The sequence below is a fragment of the Polypterus senegalus genome, chromosome 12 (assembly GCF_016835505.1).
Source record: "Polypterus senegalus isolate Bchr_013 chromosome 12, ASM1683550v1, whole genome shotgun sequence".
Lineage (NCBI taxonomy): Eukaryota > Metazoa > Chordata > Cladistia > Polypteriformes > Polypteridae > Polypterus > Polypterus senegalus.
The window spans coordinates 40,106,817-40,126,420 of NC_053165.1; the positions used below are offsets into that span (position 1 = coordinate 40,106,817).

The 19,604-nt window shown below is 37.7% G+C and overlaps 1 protein-coding gene across 1 annotated transcript in view; it reads right to left on the reverse strand.

Annotated features, from left to right (window-relative positions):
• nup210 (nucleoporin 210) overlaps nt 1–19,604 on the reverse strand; it is a 232,127-nt gene that overhangs the window by 151,446 nt on the left and 61,077 nt on the right. Inside the window, exons 10-12 of the mRNA XM_039770930.1 lie at nt 9,638–9,778; nt 9,208–9,345; nt 6,251–6,406 (exon numbers count right to left, since the gene is read on the reverse strand). Coding sequence (XP_039626864.1) covers nt 6,251–6,406; nt 9,208–9,345; nt 9,638–9,778 — 435 coding nt within the window. The remainder of the gene's footprint in view (nt 1–6,250; nt 6,407–9,207; nt 9,346–9,637; nt 9,779–19,604) is intronic.

Sequence of the window (19,604 nt, forward strand, 5' to 3'; positions counted from 1 at the left end):
TAAAGTCCCAGCCTCACTGGGTCACATGTTTTGGGCCTGCACCAAATTAACATCATTTTGGACCAAAATTTTTAAGTGCCTTTCAGACAGCCTTGGTGTCACAATCCCTCCTAACCCATTAACAGCTGTGTTTGGTGTTCTTCCAGATGGGTTTAAAGTGGAGAAGGACACACAAACTAATTGCATTCACTACACTTTTGGTACGCAGACTTATTTTGCTAAACTGGAAGAATCCTAACTTTCCTCTTTTAAGTCAGTGGGAAACCGATGTTTTACACTATTTGAAATTGGAAAAAATCAAATACTCAAAGGATTGGTACAGATTTTTTTCAAAACATGGCAGGATCAAATCAGTAATATTTTAGAATAAGCTCTTAAAGCACAGAGGAAGCAATTATTTCTGCATTTCTTTTTTCTTCTCCATTAAGCTCTATTGGCTTATCAAACTGATCAATTTAGGTATGTTTACAAGCCTTAAGTTTTACCCTGTTGGCCATGCTCTCTCTCTCAGGGGTGGGGGGGGGTCGACTTGTTCTCAATCCTACTTTTTGTAAAAATTGATTGATTTGTATGGAATGATTACAATAAAATTAATTAAAAAAAATTGCTCACACCCACATATTTGTGGGTCATCTCAGTGCAGAGAAGACAAGGGAAGGCATTACAAAACACTTTCATTGGCTGCATATGGGCTGGGAAATGGAGCAGTTTTGCAGGGCGTGTCCCAACAGTTAGATTATTTCTGCTCAAACTCGCTAGGGCCCACCTCTCTCTGATGCCTATTTTGGATGTTCCCAAGAGTAAAAGTGATTTTCAGTATATGCTCGTGTTGGTTGACTATGCAACAAAATACCCCAAAGTGGCCACTCTACAGAAGGCGAAAGAAAAGACTGTTGCTACAGTTCTGTCAGCAATTTTCATGCACATTGGCATGCCATGCAAACTGACCAGGGTATTCCCTTCATCTCTCATGTCATAAAGCAACTGTGTAACAGCCTTGTAATTAACACTAGAATCCCTGAAGCCTATGAAAAAAGTCATAATCCCTGGCCACCTTAAATTCCTTTGCACCTCTCCGTCACCCTCTCTTGTTTTCTAAATGTGTCAATCAGCACAAGCAGCAAGCATGCTGCTATCCCATCCCCCCGCCAACGCAGCTGGATTTCTTCCAACTCAAGTCTTTATCTGGGTGAGTGGTGCCTGGAGTTGTATAGGGTAAATAATAAATCGTTATTTGGAATACATAAATTTCATGTGCGTTCCGTGTCTAAAACGATCTGGGTAAATGTAGGATATCAGGAAATGCGAGGCAAGAAATGCTAAACGTATACTTAAAACAGAAGCTTTTTCCATGTTATAGTAATATTGATGTGAAGTGTATAATGTACGAAGACTTTAGTTCAAATATCAAATAAACATGTGCACTTTTATTCAAAAAATATATTTGATTTGACACCTGGAGTCAATTTTGGCTACTTGTAAAAGTTAAAGCTTTTTATTATTATTATTATTATTCAGTTTTATTCTGTCAGTGACTTACCTCTTCCTCTCCGAGTTGATGGTGTTTATCTCCATTCTTTTCACAAGAGCAGCAAAGATCACAGTTGGTGCTGTAATGTAATTTAAGTAATAACTGCTGATCTTACCTTGACCACCTGCAGGCAATGCTTGACAGTTTGAGGCTGGGGTTAACGGCTAACCCTAAGAAGTGCAAGCTGGGTATGTCGGAATCCCATTATTTGGGGTATTCCATGGGGAAGGGACTGCTCACGCCTCAGATGGACAAGGTGGGGTAGGTGCTTGCTTATCTACACCCTGAAACACAGAAGCAGGATTATGCCTTCTTCGGGCTCGCTGGGTACTACAGGTAGTTCATTCCCAATATTGCACACTGCACCGGCTCCCTCACTGACCTGGCAAGGGCGGAAAGAACCTTAGTATTTTTGAACCAATGCCTGTGACAGAGCCTTCTCAGACTTAAAAGCTGCTTTATCCTCATTTCCGGTTCTGAAGAATCTGGACTTTCAAAAGAATTTGTTCTGCAGACGGAAGCAACTGCTTTTGGTTTGGAAGTGGTGCTATATAGTGAAGGACAGCCGGGTCCCATGCCTGGCAGGGACGCCCCTGCTACTTATGTTCCAGGGGAGCCGCCATGGGCAGTCCAATACCTCCCCCGGGACGCTTGGTGGCAGCCTCCCTGGCTGACGGTGACTCCCCAGCCGCCCGCAGGGCTCCATGGGAGATGGAGTCCTCCACAGCTTGGTTGGGGCCCAGCGTGGCCGCTAGGGGGAGCTGCCTGCTTCCCACAGCCCAGCTGGACGAGCTTTCAGCCCCACCCGGAAGTGCAAATAGGACCAGGTGGTTAATCACCTGGAACGCTTCCGGGTGGGCTATAAAAGGGCCCAGCCACCACCACTCGGTGTGCCAGAGTTGGGAGGAAGGAGACGAAGCTTGTCTGGGAGGAGTGGTGGAGCGAGGTGGAGAATTGTGGTTTGTTTTGTGCTTTGGGACTGTGTTTGGGCTGTGTGGCACAGGGAAGACGTGTCACACAGCTGAAGAAAAAATAAAGCCTGTGTGTTTTTGTACACGTGCCTCTGCGTGGTCTGTGCGGGTCGGGGCTATATAGCTTTTACAATAAATATATATATATATATATATATATATATATATATATATATATATATATATATATATATATATATATATATATATATATATAACATATATATGATAAATGTGAGGGAATAATTTTAGGATAACATAGTATTCAGCATAAACGGTTAACAAATGTCAGGAACCTGTTCAGGCCTATCAGGAAACCAGATAAAGAACAAGTGAACAACAAAAACAAGGATGTAATACACAAAATGTACTAAAAGATGACTAAGAGATCCTAGAAATAAAGAGAATGGACAGTTGTTATATACACAGAAATTTCAAGGAGAACTACTAAACCTAAAGATATATGAAGAATAAGAAATAATAAAATATACTTTTATATAAGTCATTTTGGTGTAAACCAACCAGTTAAGTGTATGCATTGATTGAAACTGTATGTTAATTCAATAGTTTATAAAATGACCCATTTTTTTTTTTTATCATTCTGACCATGCTGTAACAAATTGCGTGATGGATACTCCCTATTCAGCACACTGCTGCAAGAGTAATAATGGATGCAGATGGTCAAGCTTTTTCCTGCTTTTTTATTGGCTCAAAAGGGTTATCAGACTTGTTCTAATAGAGGATAAGTTTCCTTCTTTAATTGTTTGTTTTCCATCATTATAGAACACACACACACACCACTTTCATTGTGAAAAGGTCAGTATAACATGAAATGTTTTTTCTTTAACATATATGAACAAATGAGATTTGATCTTCATTTAAACTGTAACTACAGGTAAAAGTGGTACAGTAAAGTAAACCTCATTCCACGTTTACATTTCTTAGTTCACTGTATAATTTAAATAGATCAATCTCACACATAGAAAAATAAGTACATCCCTAAAGTTATCACTACCTTAAATACCTAAAATTAGGCTCAGGTGCACGACATCAGATGCCAATGATTAGATCATCATTAGAGAGGATCTTGTCTGAACCTGTCTTATTCAAACCTTAGACATTTAGTTTGGTTTGCTCTTTGTTGTTGAGGTGTATTTTATCATCATACCTTGACAGAAAAAGCTCTCTGATGCTTTAAAAAAGACCGTCTACGAGACTGGAAAGGGGTTTAAATAGATCTCAACACAACTGGAAAACAACCAGTCCACTCTCCAGAAGATCATCTACAAATGAAGATTTTAAATAAAAAAATAAAGCTGCCACTTTGTCCAGGCCAAGCTGCCACGGCAAATTCAGTGCAACGGTACAATGCAAAATGCTGAAAGAAGTCTCTAAAGATCCACATTATATCATCACAGGACCTACAGGTATCTGCGGCCAATGTTCATATCAAAATGAAAGATTCAACGATTAGAAAGAGGATGCACAAATTAGATCTACATGGGAGGTGTGCCAGGAGGAAACCTTTGCTATCCAGAAAGAACATGAGGGCAACAATAAAGTTTGCCTATGAACACCTAAGCAAAGACCAGGACTTCTGGAACAATGTGCTGTGGACTGATGAGGTAAACAAAGTCAATTGACCACAGTACCAGTCCTTCAATAAGAAACACACCCTATAAACCACAAATACAAGAAACTTATAAAATTGTATATTTCAGTAAACAACAGCTAATTCTTTTCATACCATTCGTTGTAGTTCATCAACTTAGTGGTCCATGATAAAAGCTTTTGATAACAACTTGTATATACACATAAAAAAATTTTTTACTCGCAGGATACATTCTGCCTTTGAATGTTTGAAGTGTTAAAAGGCCATACTGTGCTTAGAAAGTTCTGAAATGTAATCAGCAGAGGAGCATACACTGCCAACTGCCTAACTGTTAAACAGCAGCAAAATGGAAATATGAAAGTAAAAGGTATACTTGTTCACTAACAGTACTAATAATGCCACTAAAATGTACCAAAACTAACAAAGTTGAGTTAAAACACCTCATAGTTTAACAAAAAACTAAAGACAAAATGGTTACTACTCTTTCTTTAATTAGTCATGCTTACCAAAGTCCAATAGAGATCAACTCTGCTAAATTTCAAACTGCAAATAAATTTGAACTGAGAAACAAGAGGGACAAGGGGGACATAGCATATGGGCAATTTTTCAAATATAAGCATTATAACATTAGAAGAATCTGGATGAGAACAAGCCATTCAGCCCAACAAAGCTCTCCAGTCCTATCCACTTAATTCTTCAAAAATAATATCAAATCTACCTTTGCAGATCCCTAAAGTCCTACCAGTGCCAGAATTCCTAAAAATATGCATCAAAGGATTATATATGTACTCACTAAACTCTAAGAATTTGAGGATAAATATTATTTGGTCCTAGTGATTTGTTTGATTTCAGTCTATTTAATCTAAGCAGTACTTCTTCTACAATTTCCAAATGTACCACCTTAGAAGCACCTGTTATAGCGGGGAGGTTATCCACTTCCTTACATATGAAGACCTCAGAAAAATGTAACTTTAGAGCATTTTCTTTTTTTACTGTCTGTATATTTTGATTCCCTTTTGCTAGTCCTAATACTCCTTCCTTGACCGTTCTTTTTCTACTAAAATACTATAAGAAACTCTTGAGTCATCTTTCTCCAACTGCCTTTTAGCTTCTCTAATATCGTTCTTGATGGTTGTCCTCATGCTCTCAGACATCCTATGATTGTTATTAAAGTTTCTTGTTTAATACACCTTATATACTGTAGCTGTTTTCATCTCTGCAGCTCCTTTTTCAATTCTTTATTACCCCAATGCAAAGTCTTTTTTTTATTTCCCTCTAATTCCAAAGTTTGTGATATACTTGTCCTACATTACATGTAAAAGTTTTTTTAAGCCTGTTCCACTGCTTCTTGACTGTCGCCACTCTTAAAAGTTTATCTCAATTTATCCCTTTTATGTTTTCTCACATCTGTTCAAAATTCACCCTACTATAGTTAAACTTCAACAACACTGAAAACTGTATTATATTATGGTCACTTGACCCTAATAGTTTAATCACCTCTACAACGTATCTTGAGCTTTACAAAATACTAAATTTAGATAGGCTCCCTCCATGACGATGCTTTAAAATACTATGCTAAAAAACAGTCCCTGTTTACTTCTAAAAACCTCTACTCTTGTACTCCAATGTGTGTAAGGTTACCCCAATATATGTGTAGTTAAAGACCTCCAAGACTGTAAGATCCACCTGCAAAAACTGCCTTTTTACTATTACTAACAAGATGTGCACTGAACTTTGCATGTGTATTTTTTTGTGGGGTGGGTAAGGGTGGTTTGGTGGTCTATAACACCTTCCTGAAATTATGCGTCTATTCCTAATGCTTTCCAGATGACTCTAGATATCCTCACTAAGACAAGGCTCATCATTCTACTGAAGAGGAAATGCATTTAAACTCTATTTGACACAAATAACTCCTCCCTCATTTCTCTTCTGTCTGTCTTTCCTACAAAAAAATCTGTAACCATCTATGTTATACTAATCACCATATTTGTTATTTAGCCAGGTTTCTGCTTACTTAGCTTACCAAGAGAACCGGAAAGATTAACACCTCAGACTGATGAAATAATATTTGCAGGATACATCTAGACATCCAACCACTATAATTTAAAATTATTCTTTCAAGCAGCATAAACTTACTTTCATTTCACCATAATGCAGGGAATTCTGGACATCATGAGCCTGGATCACACTGATGCCAATGTCACTGCCAGTAGTCATGACCCCTTTCACTGTCACTGTGGCAACTGCGTGATTCGAGGAGGACCAAGTGAAATTTCCACTTCCTCCATGGGCCTACGGAAAGATAAAATACCATTACAGTGAACACAGTTCTGACTAATCTAAACAGAAACACAGTTTTAAATGGATCTAATGTCCATCTTCTCTTTCACATAGCATGAAACAAGTTTTATACTGTTGAACCTCACTATAAAAAAGTTATGACAGATGTTACAGTTGTGCTTGAAAGTTTATGAACCCTTTAGAATTTTCTATATTTCTGCATAAATATGACCTAAAACATCATCAGATTTTCACTCAAGTCCTAAAAGTAGATAAAGAGAAACCAGTTAAACAAATGAGACAAAAATGTTATACTTGGTCATTTATTTATTAAGGAAAATGACTGAATATTACATATTTGCGAGGGGCAAAAGTATGTGAACCTTTGCTTTCAGTATCTGGTGTGACCCCCCTTTTTGCAGCAATAACTGCAACTAAATATTTCCAGTAACTTCTGATCATTCCTGCACATCGGCTTGGAGGTATTTTAGCCCATTCCTCCATACAGAACAGCTTCAACTCTGGGATGTTGGTGGGTTTCCCACATTAACTGCTCGCTTCAGGTCCTTCCACAACATTTTGATTGCAATAAGGTCAGGATTTTGACTTGACCATTCCAAAACATTAACTTTATTCTTCTTTAACCATTCTGTGGTAGAACGACTTGTGTGCTTAGGGTCGTTATCTTGCTGCATGACCCACCTTCTCTTGAGATTCAGTTCATGGACAGATGTCCTGACATTTTCCTTTAGAATTCTCGGATATAATTCAGAATTCATTGTTCCATCAATGAAGGCAAGCCATCCTGGCCCAGATGCAGCAATACAGGCCCAAACCATGATACTACCACCACCATGTCGCACACATGGGATAAGGTTCTTATGCTGGAATGCAGTGTTTTCCTTTCTCCACACATGCTGCTTTTCATTTAAACTAAAAAGTTCTATTTTGGTCTCATCCGTCCAAAAAACATTCTTCCAATAACCTTCTGGTTTGTCCACATGATCTTTAGCAAACTGCAGACGAGCAGCAATGTTTTTTTGGAGAGCAGTAGCTTTCTCTTTGCAACCCTGCAATGCACAAATTTGTTGTTCAGTGTTCTCCTGATTGTGGACTCATGAACATGAACATTAGCCAATGTGAGAGAGGCCTTCAGTTGCTTAGAAGTTACCCTGGTATCCTTTGTGACCTCGCCGACTATTACACACCTTTCTCTTGGAGTGATTTTTGTTGGTCGACCATTCCTGGGGAGGTTAACAATGGTCTTGAATGCCCTCCATTTGTACACAATCTGTCTGACTGTGGATTGGTGGAGTCTAAACTCTTTAGAGATGGTTTTATAACCTTTTCCAGCCTGATGAGCATCAACAACTTTTTTCTGAGGTCCACAGAAATCTCCTTTGTTCGTGCCATGATATACTTCCACAAATGTGTTGTGAAGATCAGACTTTGATAGAACCTGTTCTTTAAATAACACAGGGTGCCCACTCACACCTGATTGTCATCCCATTGATTGAAAACACCTGACTCGAATTTCATCGTCAGACTAACTGTTAATCCTATAGGTTCACATACTTTTGCCACTCACAAATATGTAATATTCGATCATTTTCCTCAATAAATAAATGACCAAGTATAATATTTTTGCCTCATTTGTTTAACTGGTTTCTCTTTATCTACTTTAAGGACTTGAGTGAAAATCTGATGATGTTTTAGGTCATATTTATGCAGAAATATAGAAAATTCTAAAGGGTTCACAAACTTTCAAGCACAACTGTATGTTTCTCCTTATGTATTATGTATATCTGTTAATGTTATGTTATGTAAATAGTATTACAGTAGTGTATTGTCTTTCCTACACGCCTGACAAGGAAGGGTAATTTTAATTATGCTAATACATTTATCAATTATGGGAATAACTCAATTATGGGGGAAGTAGGGAATGGGCTGCTCTATTACAAAAGAAAAGCAAAAGAGGTGCATAAACCACAAAATAATCTTCTAAAGGTATAACAAAGGCTTGCAATACCGCCTCACTGGTCCAGTGTCATGGGGTCTGGCTCTGACTATCCATATGGAGTTTTCTTCCTACATGCTATCAGAAACACAAACAGCAGCAGGTTAGTTTAGTTTAAGATAGGGATTAAAAATTTCCCAGTGTGAGTGTGGGTGCATGTATGAATATAGGTCTACGATGGACTGGCAGTCATGAAGCCAGTGTTGCCACTAGTGTCTGACTGTTCCGACCCCTCTCTCAAAAGTAACCCTAAACTGGACTAAGTAGGTTTTAGAATGTTGTTGTTTTACTTTCCAATACAATAACAAAATCTCATTATTTTATTCATTACCTTCCTAAAAATTTAAGGGATTTTTTACAATTTTAATCCGCTTAGCACCTATCATCTTTAAAGCAGCTCTAGTCAAATAATTTAATACAGTACTTGGAAAAAGGAACCAAGAAATCAAAGTTGTTTTAAAATTCTAATTTGTCTGATAATTTGCAATTATTGAAAATCACTGCAAATATTTCTTCAGGTAAAGAGAGAACATGTTCTTGCTTAGTGTTTTTGATATAATTAGAAAATGCAGAAACATGCAAACACATTCTGCAAATGCAAAAGATAATTCATGGCTTCTTTATCTGGAACATCAGTTAAGATCACAAAAACAAAATCCATGACTTTCTGCATAACCCTTTTTAATCACATGTGGGAACTAGAAGCTCGCCATACAAAACAGTTAAAAAAAATCTTTTAAAGTTAAAAAATTCAAAAAGTGTTTTCATATTATAAAATTAAAACTGAAGTACTCACTTTTATGGTGTACATATAAGCGCCAACCTTTGGCTGCCAAGGAAATGTCAAAATTACTGGAGTCAGAATGATAGGATCATATATTTCCACATCTTGTTGGTTGCGTACTGGAACAGGCAAAACATGGACTCCTCCATCCTAAAAACAAAAAAGTGCACACAAAATAAACAAGGCTGTAAAATGTTTCATTTCCTACCCTTAGAGACATTTCATTTCAAATTTACTCAGGTACTGCTTGCGAAAGAGATTATTAGTAAATCAAAATGTGAAAAAGTACAACTGCTCCTGTTATAATGAATGAGCAAACTTCAGGCTTGTTTGCAAAAAAGGCTTCACAGTATGTAGCTTAGGAAAGGTTCAATATAAATAAAATGTATTATTATTATTATTAATAAATGTAATATGCTGATCAACAATAGAAATAACCAACCTGATCAACAACAGAAGTGAGAGCTCCTTCTATTACAACCTGTCCCTTTTTTAAAGCTTTTACATGATGATAAGATCCATTCAGAGAAGACTTCAATATTTGAAAATACTCATTTGGAATTTCTGCTTCAATGTGAATATTCTGTAAAATATTGCAAAAAGCAAGCATAAGTTATACAAGTTATATACAGTAAGCAGGATGGTATATCTAGGGCAGAAGGTATATGCCAAGAAAGAACATTTCTGTGTATCAGTAATTAGAGGTAAATAATAACAGAAAAACCAAATGCCCCAAACTCTTTCAGTTTGACCAATTTTATTAAATTTAATGACATTATAGAAAGAAGAAAATTAGCCTTATTTAAAAATTACCTTATTCCTCGCAATGCAGTAAAACAAATACAAACTAAAGCTGAATTGCATTGTGGAGTATTCATATAAATAAACTTCAAAGATGGGGGGAGGGGGAAATCAGGGGCTTGATGGCAAAATACATGATACAGGCAGTCCCCGGGTTACGTACGAGATAGGGACTGTAGGTTTGTACTTAAGTTGAATTTGTATGCAAGTCGGAACAGATACATAAATTTAATAAATGCTATTGTTGACCGACTGTAACCAACTGCTCTGCCAATGAATGATGGAGTTTCACCTCTTTCTGACCTTATTATTTCTACTTTATTTTCAATGGTGATGGTTTTTCTCTTCTTTACTGTATCACCAGCACTTGCATCAGATTTGTGTTTCAGAGACATTGTTGAAGGCTGAAGACAAAAGATTAAGATGAGCTCTTTTGCACAGCACTGTACATGCTATCACAGCAGGAAGGCACCAGCCATCAACACATCTGATGTACTGACAAGAGACAACTTCCTGCTATGTACGGAACAGTACAAGCAGGCTTTCTATCAAGAATGAATGGGGGCATCGAAACGGGCCGGTTCATCACCAGACCACCTCACAGTCACCTCCACTACAGTATGCTGCCTGCAGCATCCGCCCACCGAGAACAAACACGGTGCAGCCAAAGGCCGGTAGTGAATCGCCCCCATTCAATAGGCAGCCATCCGATGCACATGAGAATGCTACCCCCCGCCACCCCGTTCACCCTTAATGGCCTCTGTTCAGCCACAACCGGGTCACCACTTGCAGCATCACCAGCTGCCCACTGAGAACAAATGGGGCAGCCGTGTGTGGTGGGCAGGCAATGAAAACCGTTTGCCGCCAGGAGACGCCGAGGGACACTACACTGCACGAGCAGTGAAATGGCCCCCCTCTAGCCACCCACTGAGAACAAATTGGGCAGCCCTGTTAGGTGGGCAGGCAGTGAAACCACTTGCTGCCGGGAGCCGCCTGAGGGACACTACACTGCGCGAGCTGCGAAATTGCCGCCCTCCAGCCTCCGTCCCTAAGTTGAAGATGACATAACGGCAGTTACTGAGGCGCATACGTAGCAGCTGCGGCCCTAGTTCGTAAGTCGTAGGTCAGATGTCCGTAACCTGGGGACTACCTGTATATGGCAGAGAACTAGGGTGTTCAAATCAAACCACAATGTGCCATTACAATCCAGTTCAAAAACTAAAAACTGTCAGTATAGCATACTAAACTACTTCAAGCCTTGTGTACAATACAAGTCAGGAGTGATGGTATGCCTTGGTTAGTTTAAACGCTTACGCCTCTCGGTAAAGGGATGCCCCATGGACAGAACATAGAGGAGATGGACATTGTCTATAGTTAATTATATTATCTCTTTTCACATGTTCTTATCTATACAGTGCCTACAATGTTCAGTTCATTCCATGGACTGGCCTGCTAGTGCCAATGCTGTATGTAATAAGTTAAGGGAGACCACGATTCAGTATATATTGCTACTGCACTCCAAAACATTGTAACCGTACAAAGATTACATATCAAAGAATTACACTCAAATTCAACAGAAGTTACCGCTTTTACAGGATCTGCTACAGTATGACATTTTTACCCAACATTCTCATTATTTCCACTAATTACCTGTTAGAATTCAAAAGAATACAGTTTCCTCTTAAATTGTCTATTGCAAAGACTATCAACAAAACTCAAGTCACTAGGAAAAGCAAAAAATTATGGTAGAAATGATATAATCATGTTGCATGTTCAATGGAAACGGGTAACAGTTATAGTTATATGCAAGGGGGACCCAGAGACTTCCGAAAGTGGTATAAATAAAAAGTCTCTTTTATTCACTGTCAAAATAATCCCCTTGAGATGCAATACATTTTTCTCAGGACTTCTCCCATTTCAATTAACATTTTCTATACTCATCTTTTGCACTTGTGCCTAGAGCCAACTGCAATTTTTTCCTGGATTTCTACCTCAGTAGTTAATCATCTTCTCTTGCGTCTCAAGTTTAATTTCTGGAACAAGAAAAGTCATAGGGAGTAAGATCTTGCAAATACAGGAGGCGTGAGGTAACTGTGGTGATGTTAGATTTTTACACATAACTTGATAAATATTTTGTACGTCTTTATTTGTAATTTAGGCAAAGCAATGTTTTAGTGTTTACCTATCCCAAAAGCCCCCTTTTTTTACGACTGAGTCTCTTTGTAATTTATGACAGGATTTGGGGGATGTGTCTTGAGTATTTCTCTGCTAAAGTCTTTCAACACCCGCAAGGAAGCCAGGTTATGTTAACATATGGCTTGGGAACAGGTGTTAAGATGTTCTATTTCCCCCATTGGTCTGAAGTATGGCTGTTTGGAATTGGCTTGGATCAGAAGCTTTTGACTTTTCAAAACTTGGCAGGATCTAATCAATAACATTTTAGAATAAGCATTTAAATTGAGGAAGCGGATTCTCTCCCATCTTTTTTATTTTTATTCATTTATTGATTTACATTTCTTTTCCTATTATTAAAGTTTTACTCTGCTGGCCTAGCTCTCTTTCTCATGGGTGGGGGATGATTTGTTTCAAAACTGGTTTTGTTAAACTTGACTTTCTTGTACGGAAAGTTATTTGATTTTAATAAAATCAATAAAATGTTAAACAAAAAAAAAAAAAATAGGAAAGCTATAACTCCCCTAAACCACTTAAAAAACACTCATTTTTTTCAGTTAATTTTTTCATGAACAAAATATTTTCTTCTTTTAGGTATCAATATCAGGCATACAAAGTCAATGAAATTTAGTTAAGTTTTACAATTTGTTAGTTTATACATTTCAGAGCATTTATTTGATCATATATTGCCAGAATAAATAAAAGTGCAAGAAGCAGTAACATTATTGAAGATTTAGGGGCCCCTATAGTTAAAGATCCTGTCAGTATTACAGATACCCAGGCAAGTCAACAGAAGCTCATTACTTTAGCATGTCGCACTCCTGCTAAAATGTATGGTGAAGGTATTTTTTATTTCTTTTTAACCCTTACATGTTTGGATCAAAATAGAGCCATTTTTGTGTTTGAATTCAGTAAAATCACCCTACATTTCATTTGTTCAGTGTGAAACTTTTCAAAAAAGCTTCTCAAAAATTGTTACCCTGGTCAGGTCAATTTGGACTTACCACTTATTTTAATGGATTTTCCACTGCATTTAGGATGGCTTGTCATTTACAACCTATAAAAATCTCAAATTATTTATTTTCACCTCAAAACTGTAAAAGCTTTTAGTAAAACACTACACCACTTTGAACAGTGCCAGTCCTTCTGGTCATATTTGATTGACCATATTTATGTATTTCATGAGCTTCTGCAAAAGCTACATTTCCACTTTGCCCAAATAAAGTTCTAACTATCGCTCTACTTTGGTGGATTTTACCCTCCATTCTTTAATGGATTCAACTCTGCATTTAGTTCTAAAACTTAACCTGTAGAAGTGATTAATTTAAGATAGTCAATCAATATACTGTAAATAATGTTTAGGGTTATTAAAAAAAAAAAAAAGTGTCAGAATCAGGTCAAAAAAAGACACAGGAACCTCATTAAATCAGTACTTGAACATTTTGTAAGAGTTAGGGACTGTGCAATCATTGTTGATAAATATGCCTATTTCAACAGTTGGTTTAGTGCCCAGAGTTGGCATTTGACATCTTTACTATCATTATCTCCTTAATTTGAAACAGGACCACATCGTGGATGAAACATTATACTCCATTCTCAGAAATATCAGATTCTTCCAAAATCCACACTAGCATTTACAATGTTTATTTTTTCTGTAATCTGTTAAACCATGAGTTTAGTTTTTCACTAGCAGACTTAATATATTGAAACATTACAATTGGATTATATCAATACTATCTGGTGCTGTGATATGGCACACACATATATACACACAGTGATAACTTGAGATACGAGTTCCCCAACGTACGAGTTTTTTGAAATACGAGCCGTCACTAGGTCAATTTTTTGCCTTGAGTTACGAGCCAAACTTCGAAATACAAGACATCAAAGAGCTTGTCGCCGCACATTTCGATAAACTGACGACAGAGGAGTTCACAGAACTACAGACGCAGCAACATACGGAGGTTCTACTGGAGATCGGTATCGCGGAGGAGGTTAGCTTTTAAAGTGAGATAAAGGAAGTGTTTGCAATGTGGGAAAAGGTTTCGAACTTTAAAGAAAACACCCTGAAAAAGTTGCAACTGATCGTGCAGCAGCGCTATTTAATGACACTTGCCTAAAACTTGATTTTATTGTAAAACACCCTGAAAAAGTTACATCTGATCGTGCAGTGGCACTATTTAATGACACTTTCCTAACTCATTTTTAGAAACATTCTAAAGGGGAGGACTAAACAAAGCTCCTTGGATAAGTTTCTATTGGAACGCCCTGCGAATGAAAATGATTAAAGCGTGGCAAAAAAGAAAAAAACTTGTGAAGAAGAAAATTAAGTTAAGCAAAAGTGAAGTGAAAGGAAAAAAAAAAAAAATTACAATACGCTAATCGGCTTCGCCAGCATCTGTTTATTTCTTTAGATTCTCTTTTATGTATTAGGTTTTATTTTGTTTGTATACAATATTTGTTCATTATAAAAATATTTTTCTTATGTTGAAAACATTTAACAAAAAATTTGGGTGGTTTTATGGGGGTTGGAACGAATTAATCTCATTTCAATTAATTTCCATGGGAAAAATTGATTTGAGATATGAGCATTTTGACTTACAAGCTTGGTCACGGAACAAATTAAACTCGTATCTCACAGTATCACTGTAGAACAGCTTCCTCTGTCTCGTAATAATGAAGCTGGCCCAGAGAATAACAGTGCCACCATTAGACAGAAAATAAAGTCAGACACGGAGAAACAGGAATAAGTAAACCTGTACTTGTGGGAATACAACAGTAACATAATGGTACTAGACTACTAAAGAATGGAAAACTAATGAAAAACAGAGTAAAGAAACAGTTATTTTCTGAACCTTAAATCAGTGAGTATGAATGTCCCTGCCAGAAACCTAGGATTGACCCACAATGGACACAACCAAATATTAAATGTCAAGATGGTGGAAATCCAAATTCTTCTAAATTCTGTATCTTCATAACCAGTTTAGGAACTACAAGTGAAGTTAAATAGGGACTAGTGAAATTAACTTAATGCACCATGCCTGAAAGTGTCACAAATGTATGTTTCTTTTCTGGCTGCAAGACTTTGTTTTGCCTTTTTAATAAATATGTTAATTTTAAATGGATTACTGATATGTTTAATTATTAATGTTATGGTTTAAAATAGAGTGAAGTCCATGTAATTTCTTTATATATCTGACTAATGTTAATGTGTGTTTGCTGCTATAACACAGAAGTTTCCCCTTGAAATCCATTAAGTATCTATTAGTCAGTTAAATGGCGTTGGTAACATGATACAATTAAAATCCAAAAAGGTCCTAAATGATTTTAATTGATTTCAGCCTTTAAATCAACAAAAGCTGAAATTTCAGGAAGGGATTTTGATATTTACAGTAAGCATCAGGTGTTGTTCTTGCCAGAGTATCCCATTATGACCACTTACTGTATCATATCTCAACTTATCCAAATATAAGAAGAATGTTATGTTTAATCAGTTCTTAGGGAGCTTGCAATCCTTCACAGATCTTACAAAGAATACACATTCTTGTAAATATATGAAACTTACTCTTGCTATTTTTAAAAGCATAAAATACACTCCATCTAACATACTATCAGTTGGCACTTCTTAATGACGAACAGCCTAGTTACACATTTATTCCTTTAAAAAAATTAAATACGTAACAATTATCAGTCATTAACAAAAACTACACAGAATATGATTATGCAGTAAGTATAGTGTGAGAAATTATGTACTATTGCTAATCCCAAGAATAGATGGAAAAAAATCAATCCAATAAGGACAAAGCTGGTTAATGGATGGTAAGGTCAGTACAACAAAGAGGGAAGAAGAGGGTGTAATTTGAGACTAGCCTTCACTACTTATTTGGATATCTCTATGTTAACAGGAAGATGCAACATTTTAAGTAGTATATATTTACTTGTGTCATTAAAGTTGATTGATACTTTAGAAAAAAAATATTATCCATGTTAATTAAATGTGAATTTTACCTGGCCTGAACTGGATCATTACTGACAAACTTAATGCACTCCAAATTCTTCAGCACAGTACAGGACTAACTATGATGGTTAAATCCCATGACAGACGGTTAAATCATGAAGGACTACTTTTATTTTCAAAGATTTGCAAAAAGAGACACCCTGTGCTATAGACTTAATTAATGGCTTCCAGCACAGCGGGCATGATATAGTGAAGGTTAGCAGAGATATTCTGAGCACATTCTCAGAAATTAATGTGACTCGTGTCTGCACTGCAAAAAAAAAAAAAAACGGGGGGCGCAGTATGTTTAATTTAGAAAGCGACATCAGAGTCTTTGTTTAGTGTCAACATGCGACACCAAGCCACACTGAAAATCCTACAGGAACAATGTTCATGCTTCAATGTGATGAAGCAAATCATCAAACTTAAACGCGGACATACAAATGTATTTGTGGTACTTCATTGTATTGCCTATATGAAAAGTAGATGAAGAGGTCATGACGCAATGCATTTTAAAGGTTTCACATACCATCCTCTCTCTCGATAGATAGATAGATAGATAGATAGATAGATAGATAGATAGATAGATAGACACACACACACTAATAAAAGGCAAAGCCCTCACTCACTGACTGACTGACTCATCACTAATTCTCCAACTTCCAATGTAGGTAGAAAGCTGAAATTTGGCAGGCTTATTCCTTACAGCTTACTTACAAAAGTTAAGCAGGTTTCATTTCGAAATTCTACACGTAACGGTCGATAACGGTCGACAACGTCCGCCATGTTGAATTTTCTTATTCATGGCCCCATCTTCACGAAATTTGGTAGGTGGCTACCCTGAGCTAACCAAACCCAATGTACATACTTATTTCGGTGGTATGACGCCACTGTCAGCCGCCATATTGAACTTTCCAACGTCACTAATTCTCCAACTTCCCGTGTAGGTAGAAGGCTGAAATTTGGCAGGCTCATTCCTTACAGCTTACTTACAAAAGTTAAGCAGGTTTTATTTCGAAATTCTACGCGTAATGGTCATAACGGTCAACAACGTCCGCCATGTTGAACTTTCTTATTTATGGCCCCATCTTCTCGAAATTTGGTAGGCGGCCTTCCTGAACTAACCGAAACCAATGTACATACTTGTTTCGGTGGTATGATGCCACTGTCGGCCGCCATATTGAACTTTTCAACAGTCTTTGTTACTTATGGGCCCATCTTCAAGAAGTTTGGTACACGGGTTCCCAACGCTAACTGAATCCTACTTACGTACATATATACGTTCATAGCCTGCATCTCGGTCACCGTGTGAGGTGGCGTTGGGTACCCCGTCCCAATTCTACATGGCATTGATTCAACAAGGTGCTGAAAGCATTCTTTAGAAATGTTGGCCCATATTGATAGGATAGCATCTTGCAGTTGGAGATTTGTGGGATGCACATCCAGGGCACGAGGCTCCTGTTCCACCACATCCCAAAGATGCTCTGTTGGGTTGAGATCTGGTGACTGTGGGGGCCATTTTAGTACAGTGAACTCATTGTCACATGGCAGTTGCTTCAATGCATTTAGGGGTGTGGTCCTGGTCAAGACAATCTCCTGGACTCAACACTGAATGTCAGAATGGGAAAGAAAGGCGATTTAAGCAATTCTGAGCGTGGCATGGTTGTCGGTGCCAGATGGGCCGGTCTGAGTATTTCAGAGTCTGCTCAGTTACTGGGATTTTCACGCACAACCATTTCTAGGGTTTACAAAGAATGGTGTGAAAAGGGAAAAACATCCAGTATGTGGCAGTCCTGTGGGCGAAAATGCCTTGTTGATGCTAGAGGAGAATGGGCTGACTGATTAAACTGATAGAAGAGCAACTTTGACAGAAATAATCACTCATTACAACCGAGGTATTCAGCAAAGCATTTGTAAAGCCACAACACGCAAAACCTTGAGGCGGATGGGCTACAACAGCAGAAGACCCAACCGGGTACCACTCATCTCCACTACAAATAGGAAAAAGAGGCTACAATTTGCACAAGCTCACCAAAATTGGACAGTTGAAGACTGGAAAAATGTTGCCTGGTCTGATGAGTCTAGATTTCTGTTGAGAAATTCAAATGGTAGAGTCAGAATTTGGCGTAAACAGAATGAAAACATGGATCCATCATGCCTTGTTACCACTGTGCAGGCTGGTGGTGGTGGTGGTGGTGTAATGGTGTGGGGGATGTTTTCTTGGCACACTTTAGGCCCCTTAGTGCCAATTGGGCATCATTTAAATGCCACGGGCTACCTGAGCATTGTCTCTGACCATATCCATCTCTTCATGACCACTATCCTCTGATGGCTACTTCCAGCAGGATAATGCACCATGTCACAAAGCTCGAAACATTTCAAATTGGTTTCTTGAACATGACAATGAGTTCACTGTACTAAAATGGCCCCCACAGTCACCAGATCTCAACCCAATAGAGCATCTTTGGGATGTGGTGGAACGGGAGCTTCGTGCCCTGGATGTGCATCCCACAAATCTCCATCAACTGCAAGATGCTATCCTATCAATATGGGCCAACATTTCTAAAGAATGCTTTCAGCACCTTGTTGAATCAATGCCATGTAGAATTAAGGCAGTTCTGAAGGCGAAAGGGGGTCAAACACCGTATTAGTATGGTGTTCCTAATAATCCTTTAGGTGAGTGTATATATATATATATATATATATATAAAGTAAACTGTGACATTTTTAAAATAGATTACATGAAATTATACACAAAAAAGAAACTTACTTCTTGACAAATTTAAAATCCTAAATACATATTTTCTTAGACTGAATCAGTGTTAATTTTGCTGATAAAAACTTAAGACGAACATTAGTCCCACAACAACATTTTTTAAAAAAGAACACAAAGCAATTGTTTAACATATCAAATCAACAAAAAATATTTACTTTTGACAAATGTTACTGTCTTGCATGTTGTATGAGCCTGCATACTCTATGATTTCACATACATTTTACACAGCAAAGTCCTGCGCAGTCGGATCTTGCTCAAAGCAGCCAATTTCAGTCATTGCCACATTGCACTGCTTACAATACGTGTTGCTTTGGTGCCTACTTTTCAATTGTCTGTTGCTGCACTTTCTCACATATATTGTTAGTGTGTACTGTAGAGAGACAAGTCACTCTTTTGCCATTGTGCCATTCCACTGCCACCAAGTTTTCTGCCCGCATGAAAACCGTATTGTCACCTCTTTTCATCTTCTGAAACTTTATGAGCTTTATGCATGGCATTATAGCCTGCCTCACCCCATGGGATTTGCTTCCGTTTATTACAGAAGTGAATAAAACTTTGCAGCAGCACGTACCTATCACCATGCTGCATAACCTGTCCAAAGCCACCAGGGGACAAAGCACGTTTGGACCAATGCTCCCTGAAGTTATATCACCAGTTCTGTCC